Source organism: Paramormyrops kingsleyae, chromosome 18 (genome assembly GCF_048594095.1).
Source record: "Paramormyrops kingsleyae isolate MSU_618 chromosome 18, PKINGS_0.4, whole genome shotgun sequence".
In the NCBI taxonomy this organism is placed as follows: domain Eukaryota; kingdom Metazoa; phylum Chordata; class Actinopteri; order Osteoglossiformes; family Mormyridae; genus Paramormyrops; species Paramormyrops kingsleyae.
The window spans coordinates 27,276,163-27,290,719 of record NC_132814.1 but is presented as its reverse complement, the minus strand read 5'-3'; the positions used below and the strand labels follow the sequence as shown (position 1 = coordinate 27,290,719).

Sequence of the window (14,557 nt, the reverse complement as noted above, 5' to 3'; positions counted from 1 at the left end):
ATCTGTACTATGTGTTAGTCTGCATTTTCACTGTGCTGGACATATGGCACACTGCATTCTACGCCAGTCCACAACAGGAAGCTGAAGCAGGCTGTAATAATGAGAATTCCAAACACCCACATACTGGAGGTGCAAGCCAGCCTTTAGAGGAGCAAATAAAAAGAGGGTAATGGTGAGAGAATTCCCAGGATTCAATTGGCCTGTCCCGCAAGCTTCAGGTGTTCATGCTTGTCGACTACTGTGCTAGACAAACCACCAGGATACACATTTCTGCAATGACCATTAGAGTGGATTCCTCTTAAGACACTACACATGTATAGATAAAGATTAGCACAATAGATGTTTTTTTGTCTTATAACCTACCGCCTACAATTGAAATCACCTCCGCCTCCATCTTACTGTACACGGATATCACTATTCATTACTCTCGCACAGCTAAATGCACACCTTCGCCTGAGTGTCTCGCTGTGTGAGCTCATGAGAATCACACGGCAAAGGATTAAAATCGCACTCCACCTCTGGATGCCAGTATTAATGCTGAGGATTGTAATGTCGCAGCAAGTTGAAGAGACAGTTTGCAGGCAGAATGCTTTTGACTGGGCAAGTATAGAGACCAGACCTTCCTGATATAACTGCAGTAGGGCATGATTTTTAATGAAGGATTGTTCTCAGTGTCACCTGGAGCAATATTTAGCCTGCATGTGTATTTTTGAATGTCACTTCGGGTGTAGGAGGGTGAATATTTATCGTTCTGATTTATATTCATTTTACAATATAAGAGAACTCTAGTTATCTGGAAATGCTGACTTCTAGTTTAATCTGTTTTAGGATTTTAAAACCATTTGCTCTTCAACTTCAATGAAGACAAAAGTAAATAATCCAGGTTTTAGAATATGCTGTTGATGTTATGAAACATATCGTCTTATGTAAGCTCTGTGTGACTATCTCTTAGGGTCTTGGCAAGATCTTGAATGATCTTGGAAAATTCATTATTTAGAGACGATAAAAAGGAGTGTAAAAGCCTATTATATAACTAACGTATCTGTAGGTATCCGATATGAATCTAACATCCAATAATATAAGACAAGCTAAGACAATTTGCGACAGATCATGACAATATATCTTTCACACTTAAAAGAGCTGTTATTTTGTTCTTTTTCAATAGACATTAGTATATATTTAGTATCTGTACAATACTGCATGTTCCCTTTTAACAACATTGTGTCAGCTAGAGCAATATTCCCATTAAGGGCCGGGATGGATATCAGTTGTGCTTCTGATTTCCCCTGGTAACCGACTGGTGGCAGATCTATATTACTGATCAGCACAGGGTCAGCTGGTGTCCCTGGCAGGACTGAATAGCCTTCATTTGCTATTGCATACTGATGTGGAAATAATGTAATGTAAAATAAATTGTTACATCTCTAGGGATATGCATTAACAATTAATGAGATACCGTGTTTTCAAAACTGAAATATAAAACATTTGTCAAATGTCGAAAAAAAAGTAGCATGTTAATGCCCCGTAATACATGAGAATATTGTTCCAAAGCAAATTGTTCTACACAAGTTTTTTTTTCTGAGCGGCAAAATTACTATAAAGGTTCTTAAAAATGTATGTGTATATATATATATATGTGTGTGTATACATACCTGTGTATACATGTATAAATATGTATATGTGTGTATACAGTATGCGTGTGTATGTGTGTGTGTGGGGGGGGGGCTTACATAGATCACATTTGAGGACCAAATTGTCCCCAAAATGTAGTAAAACCTGAAATTTCCCTATTTTTAAAAATTTACCTATTCCCTGTATTTGGGTTGGTTACTTATGGTTAAGGTTAGTAATGGGTAGAGATTAAGGGTGTCGTGATTGGAATTAGGTTTTTATTAGGGTTTTTCCCATAGAAACGAATGGACGGTCCCCATTTAGATAGGAAGACCAACATACAAATATGTATATATGTGTGTGTGTGTGTGTGTGTGCGTGTGTGTGTGTGTGTGTAGGTGGGTGGGTAGTCACCAGAATGTAATTTGTTCCAGCTGGCTTCCTAATTCATTTGACTGGCAACATCTTCTCTGGATGAATTATCAAAACGCAATAACCAGTTAATTTGGCAGGGAATGATTGATCAGTTGGGGAGGGGATTTCCTTTGCAGAGATTTCAGAGAGCAAAACTCAGATACATAGCAGAACTGACATCAGCACTTGAAGACAGATCCAAAGGATGCAGGGGTGGAGAGGAATGACTGGATGTTTGGGAGAAAAATAAGCAGATGAGAGCGAGTTACCTGCAGCCGACGTGGGCAAGTGAAGTGAAGTTTATGGAAGACTGCAGTCACCAGAATCTCCCTCCACAGGCAGCGGTCAAGCTGTTCATTGTATTAATGACACAATTCAACTCTCATTTAAATGCATAATACGGGTAACTTGATATAATTGCATTAGTTTAGAAATACTTGAAAGAAAGGGTGAGCCCAGGAGCACTAAAATTGAAATACCGAATAAATTTACTTAATTTAAAATGCATATTATATGTCAATTGCATGTGGATTGTAGACTGTAGATATCGAGGCATCCTTCTTCTACAATATGAATATTGTAATATTGAATATTGTAATATATAAACTGCATTTCAATGCATATTAAATTCTTGTTTAATGTGTAAAAAAATGACAGAAACTCTTATATTTTGTCATATGCTTTATCAAATATCAAAAACAAACAGTATTATATTGCTTAAGAGTTAGAACAATTCAAAAATCATAAAGTACTCAGATATGTTTGATTTAATACATATTTTACTGTTATTACATGTAACTTTTTTGGTTATTCAGCAGTTCATCCAAAACTAATTAATAGTTTGAGCTACATTCTTCCTCCAGAACAGAAGTGCAGGATATGTTTTTGCTTTGCAATGTATGTATACAGTAACTTTCACGTTCTTTCAATATCACTGTGTGTTAATGTTTCAGTTCAGGTTTCATGCCATCGTTCCCTGGCACAATACGAGCGGCCTGGAGGAGCTGGACAGCTACAGGGATCAAGGCTTCCATGTGGACACCTATGTGCATGTGACCAAGGTGATTCACAGTGCGCTGCGTACAGTATTATCCAGGCAAAAATGACCCACTATTTAACTATTAAGCTGTTCATCTCTGTTGGTTGGATTTCTTTATGTATTTATGCCAGTTTCTCTAGTAAAGAAGTCATTCTGTTACTATTTTTGCTTCCAGTTATATATCCAGGCATGATTTTCCATGTACTCCGGCAATGTGAACATGTGCAGTTTGAAGTCTGCCGTTTAATCAGCGACAATCTGTCCTTCATGAGTTCAGATCAGATGTGCATGTGATGTGTCACTGTACCCTTTCCTGCTGATCAGTTGTTCATTTTATGCATGTGACTTAAACTGTGACTAAGTGCAGTCTCTATGCCTGAGAGAAAAGGCCTAATATGCCCTCTTTTCCTCAGTCCACAAGGCTGTGTGTGTGTGTTTAATGGAATTAGGTCATGGACTGCAGGACACTGAGTGCCATGCAGGCTTTCCCATTACTGAGTGGTTAAAGCACAATATATGTTAATATGAGTGTTTCTGAGCTCCGTAACACACAATGGGAAATGTGTCAGTCATACAGAAGGGGAATCCAAAATGAAAATTATGGATTATTGCCTAATTGTGTGTGAATTCACTTTATCCCCCCTTAGCAGTGCTAAAGAAACACACTGTAAAGAAAGGCACAGCACTGGCCTGCAAAAGATCTCATTTTGTCTATCTACTTCCAAATTAAGAGCAAACATAAACTAAAGACCAATTCAGGGGACCAGTTCAGTTCATGGGCCAGCTCTGCGGTTTGAACACCATTGAATATTTTAAGCTCTATTAACACCACAGTACTTATAGTTCTTATAAATACCCACAGCAACTAAAGCTAACAGTCCAATCAAATTGCACTGTTGTAAGGAAATAAAAATCTTGAAATATGGTACGATTACTTAAATTGTCCCCAACAAGCAGTATTTTCTAAAAAACAAATAATGCGAACATTAATAATAGAAGTTTATTTCTGGGTTGCAACAACTGACAGTATCAGCAAAACACTATTGCTGTTGTAATGCTTGAATAATCAGAGATAGTTTAATAAAGTATTTTTTTCTGTTTTCTCTTTATCTTTAGGAGATCCTAAGAAAGGAACCTTTCCCTTTGATCCCACTTTGGTCTCTCCATTAGAAAACTTGACTGCAATACAGTGCAATCAAAAATTTCTTTGTTTTTTTCCCCCCTCAGTTTTAATTAATGAAACAATAAACCAGTTGACTGCTAATTACCTCATGCATGTTTTATTTCTGTCATCTGTGGTTTACAGTAGCTTACCTCAGTTTTAATTGAGTGCTACTGTAGTAACGTATTCCAAATATTATTTTAAGTATATGTTCATGCTTATCAATTTAAATAAGCCCTGGTTTTATATTTTTCAAGTTACTTACATTTAAATATTTCTCATATAATGTTTACAGAGGTAATAACTATTAATAAGGGTATTCTTGTCACGCCTGGTAGGGACAGAGTCTTGGCGAACCAGATATCGGGGAAATCGGTTTTTATTAAGGAGCTCTGACAACCAGAAGTGAAATGGCAAGTAGATATCGTTGTCCGGGCTCACGAAGGATCGATAGCCGGCAAGATCTATCCTACACACGTACGAAGGACGGGAGAGAAACACACGGGGTAAGTAAGTACCAGGGCAGCGGAGACGAATGAGGGCAGGAGAAACAAGAGTAAAGATCCTCCATAACTCTGAGTGTGAGAACAGATGGGAGTATAAAGGTAAGGGCTAATCAGGGGAGTCTTATTGATAATATGGGTAAGATTAGACTGCAATGCAATAGATTTACCAACACTGAATCACAAGTATCCGAATTAACAGAAGACAGTCAATATAAACATGAGAAAGCAAATGTCTTGTAAACATTAATACATTTTTATGCTTTAATAAAAATCGTTTTTAATATTACACGGTACTTCTTACACTGATTCTTCACAAGAAATTGGAACAATTGTATAAAAAAAACGGAGAATACTCCTGAGATCATGACAGGAAATGGGACAAATATTAACATTATATCTCAGTAACAAGCAGATATACAATACGCAAACACATACTGTATAATACAAACCCCTAGACTAATTTAAAGAATAATGCTGCTACCTATCGTTCCACTTAATCCTAATATTCATAACAAATTATTCAAACGAAGCTCGCCGGAAAGAGCATATAATAAGGCTGTTTTGGATGTTTACGCCCCCCTTCCCAAAATCTCTCAAACTAACTTACTACGTTTTACGTAACATTTTTAAACCAATCCGTTTTACTAGACGCGTTTAAAAATAAATACGTACGAATAGCGTATTCCGTGGGGTTTGCCGACTTTGGGGGCGGAAATATTATCCAATGACAATGCGAATTTTCTTGAGTGACGTTTTTCTGTCGCAGTAGTTTTGACCACTGGGTTCAGGAACAGCCAATCAGACGCTTGACCTGGCCAGTAGTAGCCATCAAGGTAAGTTGCGCGAAATAGACACACTTCAGATTTACTGGTAGCTAGCGTAGTGTTTTTGCCTGGGAAGGTTCGTATTGTTTTTTTCTTATTGTTTTAAGTCAATTTGTAAACTGTTTGCTTTGTATTGTCCAAGGAAGGTGTTTTGGAATACTGAGTACTAGCAGAATTAACATTTTTTTTTGTTTATTTTTGTTAATAGTTTTGCGTAATTAATACTGTTTCAGGGCTGCCCGAATAACAGACGAATATCAAATTATTTTTTAATGACAACGAGAGGCTTAATTTCGATGGCGACCTGCACGACTTGGATAGGGGGATTATTGTTGGTTTTTCTACCAACTGTCATTCGAGAACAAATGAATGTTGCCCGTATAATTTTGTATTGGCTTTCACGGTTATCCCTCACAATAAAGAAAACGTACTGGCTAAAACTCCAGTGCTAAATAAATTTCTTATTATATATATAAGGAGACAATAACCGTGTAATGCCTCAAAATTGACTTTTACGGTTAGTCTGCAATCACGAAGAACCTTTGTTTGGTCTCCTTGGCTGACGTTTTAAAATGGGACAAAAACCTAGTGCCTGTTATCTCATAGATAAATAGTACTAACATTGGTCATTCTTCTAGATTTCATTTTAGACCTTGCTAGATGTATGTTCTATTGCTGACCTATTTTACCGATGTGTTTTAGCTAATTACTGTGAAACCATAGAAGTAATGTATTAATCATTGTGATCTTTTGCATATGAGTTTTTTGAGAAACGGTTGTTTTAATACATTAAGTTTAAATGCCAACATTCAGTAATTTTAGAGTTTTGTGGAGCACTAACATGTCTAGATGAATAATTGAAGCAAACCACTCATCTGTTGGAAAACTGAATTCATAGATACTCATATAATTTTATTTCTTTTTATTTTGCAGTATGCAAGGAAACCGTGCACCACGTCCTGAACAGCAAAACCATGGGCCCACTAAACCAAATTCCCAAGACTATCAAAAAAAAGGAGGGATCACAAACAGCAATGGACAGCATGCCGACTCCAGTGAGCATCCAAACACAAGTAAGGACGTTTATAATAATTCAGATTTATAGCTGTATATTTGCCATTCTCCATAATGCCTAGGAGAGGACTGACTAATAATGTCATCGCTATATCTTGAGACACTTCAGTTTTATATTGACTTTTATTTTTATGCAACACTCTAGATTCTGCCTTGACCCTCGACCTTCAGAGCTTTAGGAAGCCTGGGGAGAAGACTTACACCCAGCGGAGCAGGATGTTCGTAGGGAATTTGCCAACAGGAGTGACTGAGCAGGAGGTTGAAAAATTGTTTTCTAAGTATGGAAAACCCTCTGAAATTTTCATAAATAAAGACAGAGGCTTTGGCTTCATAAGGCTGGTGAGTTTCAGTAAACGTCTAAAGACCATATAGGTGACAGAGCTTGCATGATATGCTGTTCCTCGCTCCTTAAAAGGTGTTCGTAACATGCCCGCTCACTTGATGTTGAAACCGTGTTTTGTTTGAAATTTAGGAGACAAGAACTTTGGCAGAAATTGCCAAAGCAGAACTGGATGACACTCCATTCAGGGGCAGGCAGCTTCGTGTTCGGTTTGCTACTCATGGAGCTGCTCTCACTGTGAAGAATCTGCCGCAGTTTGTGTCCAACGAGCTGCTGGAGGAGGCCTTCTCCATTTTCGGCCAGATAGAGAGAGCTATTGTGATTGTCGATGACCGCGGAAGGCCCACTGGCAAAGGGATTGTGGAGTATACGGCAAAACCTGCTGCAAGGAAAGCACTCGACAGATGTTCGGACGGGGCTTTTTTGTTAACTGCGTAAGTCTATAACGCTTATTTAACAGCTATGAGAAGTTGTGTTTCCAGTAATACAGCTTTGGGTTCAAACTGAAATTTTATCAGTGATTTTGAAGAAATGGTATGGAGTAGGTGCAAGTCATAGTTGACAACAACACATTGTTCTTAACATATCAAGGTTTCCCAGACCTGTTACAGTGGAGCCTATGGACCAGTATGATGAGGATGAAGGACTACCAGAGAAGCTGATTAACAAAAACCAACATTTTCACAAGTAAGTTGTTGAGTGGTTGACAGATTACGTAAAGAAGCCTGTACAGAAAATCTTGGTTATGATTAGAGGTATTATGAAATCTTGATTAATCTTGATTACTCAGTTTTATTCAAGCCTGGGTTAAATTTCACCTTCTCGATTACTCAACAATACGGAAGAAGGAAGGAGGAGCATATTGGATGAGGGTCCACATATTGAGAGGTTCCAGAGAATTCTCCTTATCTCTTTAGGTTGCCTCCTTAAGGTTGATGACTGTTGTCATCAGAAAATGTTTTCAAACTCATTTTAGCCTGCCGATAACATATAAACATCTTGTTTCATTTCATTTTATACCAAGTAAAACTATAACAGTAAAACTAAGCTCCATATGCAGTTTTTTTTTTTTTGAGCCACAAATGTTACTGCAAGAGCCTGGTGACAGTGATCTCTCAATTGCACAAAATTAGAGAAAAGAAAAAGTTCTTTTAAACGTATATTTTCAAATATACTTAAATTTCAGCCCTCCTTAAGCGCGGGGGGGGATTTGGTTCCAGGACTTGCGGACCCAAAAATTCATTGTTGCTCCAGTCCCCTATATGAAATGGTGTAATATTTGCATATAACCTACACATATCCTCCCCAGTTTTTAAAATTGTCTCTATATTTTAACTTACAATAACTGTTTCGATATAAATGCAATGTAGCTAGTTGTTGTACTGTACAGTTGTACGTTGAGTTACATCTGACTGAGTGACGTCCAATCGTTTTTACGTCCAAGGTCCATATACAGCGGTCGAATGATGCCAGAAAGCCAACGTTGTTGGCAGTTAGCGGGTGTATCTCTTTTTATTATAAAACTGCGATTTTCTGGAGAGTTCTCTATGAATTTAATAGTTCTGTTCTTAATACCTTGCCTCTCCCCTATAGCTATCAGGATACACCCAAACTGACTTGTGCCCGAGGGTCCGGGTTTTCATACTGTAGCACATGTCAGCAAACAACATGACCTTTTCTTTCTTCCAACACTTAGATTGATTACGTTTAATAACTTGAAAGAAAGATGCATACAATAAAACATAGAATATTTAAAATACAAGTACATGTAAAAAATAGAAATAGAAAAAACTTTTTGGATCTTTTTTTTTTTATTATTATTATTTGAATATTTTCGATCCACGGATGTGTAACCTGCCGATACAGAGGGCCTGCTGTACTTCAAAATACGTCTATGCAGCCAGCATTCTGAAGCTTGCAGTTACTGATTGATTTTGTTAAATGACTTGAAAGAGAAACACAGACTTATTGGCAGAAATGTTTTTATCTGCCGATAATGGGCTTTTTGCTTCGTCCAATACCGATGTTGTGGCGATATCATCCTGCATCCCTAGTGATTTGATCAGTTAAATTTGTTTGCATTAAATGGACATTTTGAGAGAAACGCTGGGTCACTAATGTGCTTTATCTATTAAATAAAAACATCTGTCCTTTCTTGGTTTGGTTGCACAGGGAGCGAGAGCAGCCACCAAGGTTTGCACAGCCTGGCACATTTGAATTTGAGTATGCCATGCGCTGGAAAGCCCTCATGGAGATGGAGAAGCAACAGAATGAGCAGGTGGAGAGGAACATCAAGGAGGCCCAGCAGAAGCTGGAGGCTGAGATGGAGGCAGCGCGACACGAGCACCAGGTCATGCTGATGAGACAGGGTGAGCACGCTGGAGGCTTTTCCTTCCTTCTTCCCCAATATCTTTCAGGTATGAAAAGCAAGCAGAAACTTTAGAAGGATCCCTCTAGTATGGCTGTGTTTGCTGTATGATATATTTTAGTCTAAGGACTATGCCAGTGCTTGAAGGGAGAGGCGCTCGATCGCTCTCACGCGCCATCGTGCGCCTAAATTGCGATCGGGAATTATTCCCGATCGTCTTCACGGAAACACCGAGATGCACGATTTTTAAATGTTTTATTTTTTGGCGTGTGTGATGTTTCACTCTCCTAAATGTCAGTTTAGGCGCTCAATGGCGCGCGAGAGCGATCGAGCGCCTCTCCCTTCAAGCACTGCTATACATTGTTTCTTGCAGTTCTGTTGTCCCTCCAGTGGCTTCATGGTAATTTCTGTATAATCGAAACTTAAGTCTGGAATAATGTGTTTGAAGCAACCCTGGTTTAATACCGAGTGAAAAAGTGAACTGGGTTTGCCTGATCTCTCAGACCTGCTGAGGCGCCAAGAGGAACTGAGGAGGATGGAGGAGCTGCACAACCAGGAGCTACAGAAGCGCAAGCAGATGGAGCTGCGTCAGGAGGAGGAGCGTCGCAGGCGTGAGGAGGAGCTGAGGATGCATACTGAAGAGATGCTGCGCCGGCAGCAAGAAGGCTTCAAAGGCAACTTCCCTGAAAATGCAAGTGTCTACATCCTCATCCCCTTTCCTCTGTGATGAATCCCCTTTCCTCTGTGATGAATCCCCTTTCCTCTGTGATGAATCCCCTTTCCTCTGTGATGAATCCCCTTTCCTCTGTGATGAATCCCCTTTCCTCTGTGATGAATCCCCTTTCCTCTGTGATGAATCCCCTTTCCTCTGTGATGAATCCCCTTTCCTCTGTGATGAATCCCCTTTCCTCTGTGATGAATCCCCTTTCCTCTGTGATGAATCCCCTTTATCCAGAGGCACTACTGAATTCTTGAATCAGAAGGGTCGTCATCAGTTCTCTATAACCCTACATGTAGTCCCAGACAGGTGAATCACAGATGTATGTCGATGCACAAATGTATTGTTTAATTTGAACTGTTACTTAACGGGAACTTTGAAAGCAAAGTAACGTCTTATCACTAGCACCGTGCTTCAGGCTGAGGACCAGGACCTGTGATCAGTGATTACTCTAACCAGAATGGTGTGCTGATCTAATGCCCTTGTAATTCAGTACTTTACATTCCCGTTTAACCTGCCTAAACTAGAAGATGTGTAAGTCCAGTTTAAATAATTAATGAACACCACAAGTTGGCGTTTACCTATAACTCAGCTGCATAGCTACATAAAGCTAAATCAATAACAAAGTGGCTGAATACCATGGTTACTACACGTTTGGTTACACGTTTGTACAAAAAGACTGGCTTATGGTCTTGCCAGCTATTAAAACCAATGGCTTGGCTTGTATATAAGCAAGATGTTTGATAGTAGTAGGCTTGGGCGATTTTTAAATTATTTTATTTTTTATTTTTCTTTTCATACCATCCACACATTACAACACGTGATATGGTATTGCAGATGTATTTTTGAAAAGCAACACTATTCAGTTACACATTGGTTATGAGGGTTGCCAGAAATGGAGATGAAAAACACTTTACCATGTCCACCACATACTGCACTGTGTCACTACTAGCAAGTTAACTTTAACTAGTGCTATCACCATTACTCGATTACTTGATTATTTAAAAGCATCAGTTAAAATGTTCCTTCTTGATTACTTGGAAGGGAGACAGCATAGAGTGCATGAAGGGGAAAATTAAGCGCAGATGCCGTCATTTGTGTGGAAGCACTTCACAGTAAAATTGAATGGAAGTGAAGTTGTCTGTCAGTATTGCAAAGCAGAACTTGAATATCACCACAGTAGGACTGCATTAAAAATGCATCTTAAAGAAGACTTTTGGGTTTGTTAGGCTCACCCAGTAATGCGAGGTTAGCCGTAGACACGTCCCGGTTAGCCTCTCAGAGTAGCCTAGCCTGTCTCTGTCATCGCTTTGACTTTAAATTATTTTGCTTAAAGTACTTCCTATGATTCCTCTGTTAAAATAATCGCTGCTAAAACAAAAGTTGGCCCTGTCACTTAGCTGTATCACCTTGCGCAATACAGTATGTTTTTGTGAAAATATTGTGTTTTAAGTAGGGATGAACAATATTTCTTGCTTTGAGACATTTAAGAGTTACAGCTATATAACCAGATAGAACTAATTTATCTGCGAAGTTGGTGGTATTGCTGTTAGTTGTGCCAACAGGCACAAGGGAGTGCCGACAAATCACTTGCTTTTGCTTAATATCGTCCCCATGAAAAACAAACTGTTTCCATACAGTGGAAGACAAATGCCTTTTCATGACCAGTTCAGGTTTGCTTTTCTCCTCTCGCTCATTTTTGTTGTTTTTTTTTTCCTTCCCCATGAACACCACCACAAGTCAAACAGTATGGGCGAGAATAATTGGTTATCTCGGAGAGCATGCAGAGCGTGTAAGCCATGTGTGGTAACATCATATAAGCTTTGGTTTTTAATTACACTATTCTGTATATAAAGCATAATGCTGAAGTAGCAAACATAACCTAACTGTTAGTTCGGTATTTGTGAAGTAGCCATTAAAGCTGTTAATGAGTAGAAACCATAAATATTTTGTCGTGTAATAGAGCATGTTTTCTTTTGCCCGGCTTTCTAGAGGGAGCAAGAGATGCGGATGCATATGGTTGGTAAGTGAATTAAGATTCCTTATGTGTCTTTGCTTTGTCTTATTGCCAATTGTATTCATCTTTGACTGGCCTCATGGTATAACTTTTGGATTGTAGGTCAGGCGATGGGCTTGAACCGAAACCCAATGGCTGGGAACCCGGTGTCTGCGGCAGCTGGGAATATGCCTGCCGAGGCGTCCCCTCTAATGGTAAGGCTACGGCACCCTTCATTAGGTGCTTTCACACCACCGGAACTTAGTTCCAGAACCAGTACTAGGAACCAGAGACTTTTGTGTGTTCACACCACAGGAACTTGGCGTAATTGTAGTTCCTCGGAGGCAGTTCCGGGACCCTTTTTTTAGTCCCTACTCCCCCAGACTACATTTTTTTTTTTTAACACAAACTACGGGAGAGGCTCTTACAGTGATAAATTTGCTGATTGGTTGACCACAAGCACCAGTGCTAACTTGGAAGAGAAATGTAGCAGAGCAAAAATTGAGCAGATAGAAGTGTTTATTTTTTGTACTCTAATTACATCAATACATTTTTCGCTTGTGTTAATATTTCTGCGTTTGGAAAATTTGATCGCTAACCAGTATGCTTTTGTGCAATATTACACGTTTTGGCGATGAAACTTTCCGATGCTTATTAGTGGGATAACGTTACATAGTTTTTTATTCTGTGGGAAATGAAAGACCGATCTGCTGGTCAGATTTAATAAGAATCATGGACATGTCGCAGTTCATATAAGTAAAATATAAATAAACGCCTGTGTCCTGTTTCGATCGTGATCGATCCTCCAATAACTAACAAAAAATAAAACAGTATTTTTATCCTCCATTGTTTTGGTGTGGTGGTGTAGTTTCGTATGAAACTGTGAAGTTTAACCTACAAACGTTTTGTCTCCCATGCTTACGGTAATGGAAGTGCTAGAATTCAGCATATGGCTTGGCATGATTCAGTGGAACAAGGATGATGCATTGTTGTCTAAATTATTTTTGAAGCCCATTGAATAGAAGGAATTTTCGTGATACTAATACTCCTCCCGTTTTTCCCCAGCAGGGAGGGGGAAGCAGTGCCATGCCAGGTGGGGGTCAGGGAGGGTTTCCAAGGGGCCCTCCAGGCCCGGCTGATTTTGGCCCTAATAAACGTCGCAGATTCTGAGACCACCTGTGTTCCACTTTTTTGTCGTCTTTTCCCTTTTCTCCAGATTTTTCTCCCTTTTGTAGAATATTTTAAAATTTGTATTATGAATTATTTTTATTCTGCTATTTCAGAACTCGTATGGGAATGATTTTTTTTTTTTTTGTTTTAACTTTGGGATACTCGAGTTTGATATAAGCTTCTTATGTCCAGCTGTTAAACTCTGTATAGAACACTTTCATCTCCTTGCTGTAGTTTTGTAAATTTCTTCTGACATTGTATATTGCTGTTGAATGGTTGAGCCAGTAACATTGTCTGAAACCTGCTTTTCATTACCTTGTTAAATAAATTCTCATCACTCCTTTAAATATTGTCATTTTTAGATAAAGTCTTTGAACTGCATGGAATAGGCCACTTCAAACACAATCATTTTGTTAGAATTTTTTATTTTAATTCCAGAATCCCCAGTGAAGTGATTTTGCTGGCCAAAATAGCTGTTTATTTGACATGGTTATGTTTGTTTCACAGACCTTTGGTCGTAAATGCAATTCAGAATTTCACATTTCTGCTCATGAAGCACCAGAGGGTGCCAAATCTTCTAAACTGTTAAACTGTAGTCATCCTGTGATTTTTTTTTTTTAGGCAGTTGAATCACCCAGTCATTTGATAGTTTATAGTACAGTATATACTAATATATATATATACCAATAGATACCCATGATCTTACAACTTCAGGCAATAATTTGCTTAGTGTGAAAAATATTTTTTATTCTGTTTTTAATTTTTTCTTGTCCGATTTGATAAACAAAGGTGTTCATTCTTTACTGCTCCCAGCCATCGTCCAGCCGTCTGCTCAGTTTCCTCCAGGATGCCACCTCCACTTCTTCTAAGGCTTGGAAGTAGTTGGACAGGGTAGCTTCAGAAGATACCACCTGTGTATAGAATACAGTCACCCAGGTATTACCTGTGTCCCTAATTACTGCCACTTATTCTTTGCTAACCAACAGAGACCAGCAAGCAAAGGTGTATTGACTGCAAGCAGCAAGAAGCACAGCCTAGATGGCACGCGGTGGAAACAACTCAGGGGGCACCAGGATTTGAACCTAGGACCTCTTGATCTGCAGTCAAATGCTCTACCACTGAGCTATACCCCCACAGGCAAAGAAATGGAGATGAGGTGGAAGCACAAGCTACTTTGATACACGCTCTGCGGCTACTCTTTATGCAGCATCCAACTCTTAGGCGAAAATAAGAAGTGGACTGACGGCCAAGCCAGGTCTGACCTGAAGGGGCACTTGTGAGTATTTCTGTATGACAGAGAGCAACGCCATGTCATGTGGGGTCCATGGTGATCTA

The 14,557-nt window shown here is 39.1% G+C and overlaps 1 protein-coding gene, 1 long non-coding RNA gene and 1 other non-coding gene across 4 annotated transcripts; 2 read left to right on the top strand and 1 right to left on the bottom strand.

Annotated features, from left to right (window-relative positions):
- Positions 1 to 238: 238 nt before the first annotated feature.
- On the top strand, positions 239 to 4,328 carry LOC140579391 (uncharacterized). The gene is made up of 3 exons (XR_011983451.1): positions 239 to 600; positions 2,979 to 3,086; positions 4,181 to 4,328. It is a non-coding gene; the product is annotated as an uncharacterized lncRNA (long non-coding RNA).
- A 1,236-nt stretch (positions 4,329 to 5,564) lies between these two features.
- On the top strand, positions 5,565 to 13,569 carry nono (non-POU domain containing, octamer-binding). 2 transcript variants are annotated; one of them, XM_023795978.2, is made up of 10 exons: positions 5,565 to 5,632; positions 6,490 to 6,629; positions 6,776 to 6,969; positions 7,103 to 7,404; positions 7,562 to 7,657; positions 9,143 to 9,339; positions 9,842 to 10,029; positions 12,049 to 12,079; positions 12,176 to 12,267; positions 13,121 to 13,569. In XM_023795978.2, the coding sequence occupies exons 2-10, from the start codon at positions 6,491 to 6,493 to the stop codon at positions 13,220 to 13,222; spliced, it is 1,341 nt and encodes a 446-aa protein (XP_023651746.1). In that variant the 5' UTR covers positions 5,565 to 5,632; position 6,490; the 3' UTR covers positions 13,223 to 13,569. The 2 variants fall into 2 exon arrangements, with proteins under 2 accessions (XP_023651746.1, XP_023651744.1); XM_023795976.2 differs by having other exon boundaries at positions 13,118 to 13,569.
- Positions 13,570 to 14,283: 714 nt separating this feature from the next.
- trnac-gca (transfer RNA cysteine (anticodon GCA)) lies at positions 14,284 to 14,355 on the bottom strand. The gene has a single exon. It is a non-coding gene; the product is annotated as a tRNA-Cys (tRNA).
- Positions 14,356 to 14,557: the final 202 nt, after the last annotated feature.

What these genes read in the sequence shown, in the direction of transcription:
- nono (XM_023795976.2), top strand. Translation starts at nt 6,491, where the DNA reads ATGCAAGGAAACCGTGCACCACGTCCTGAACAGCAAAACCATGGGCCC. An exon ending in CAGTGAGCATCCAAACACAA is followed by an intron (nt 6,630 to 6,775) that starts GTAAGGACGTTT and finishes GCAACACTCTAG; the next exon opens with ATTCTGCCTTGACCCTCGAC. An exon ending in AAAAACCAACATTTTCACAA is followed by an intron (nt 7,658 to 9,142) that starts GTAAGTTGTTGA and finishes TTGGTTGCACAG; the next exon opens with GGAGCGAGAGCAGCCACCAA.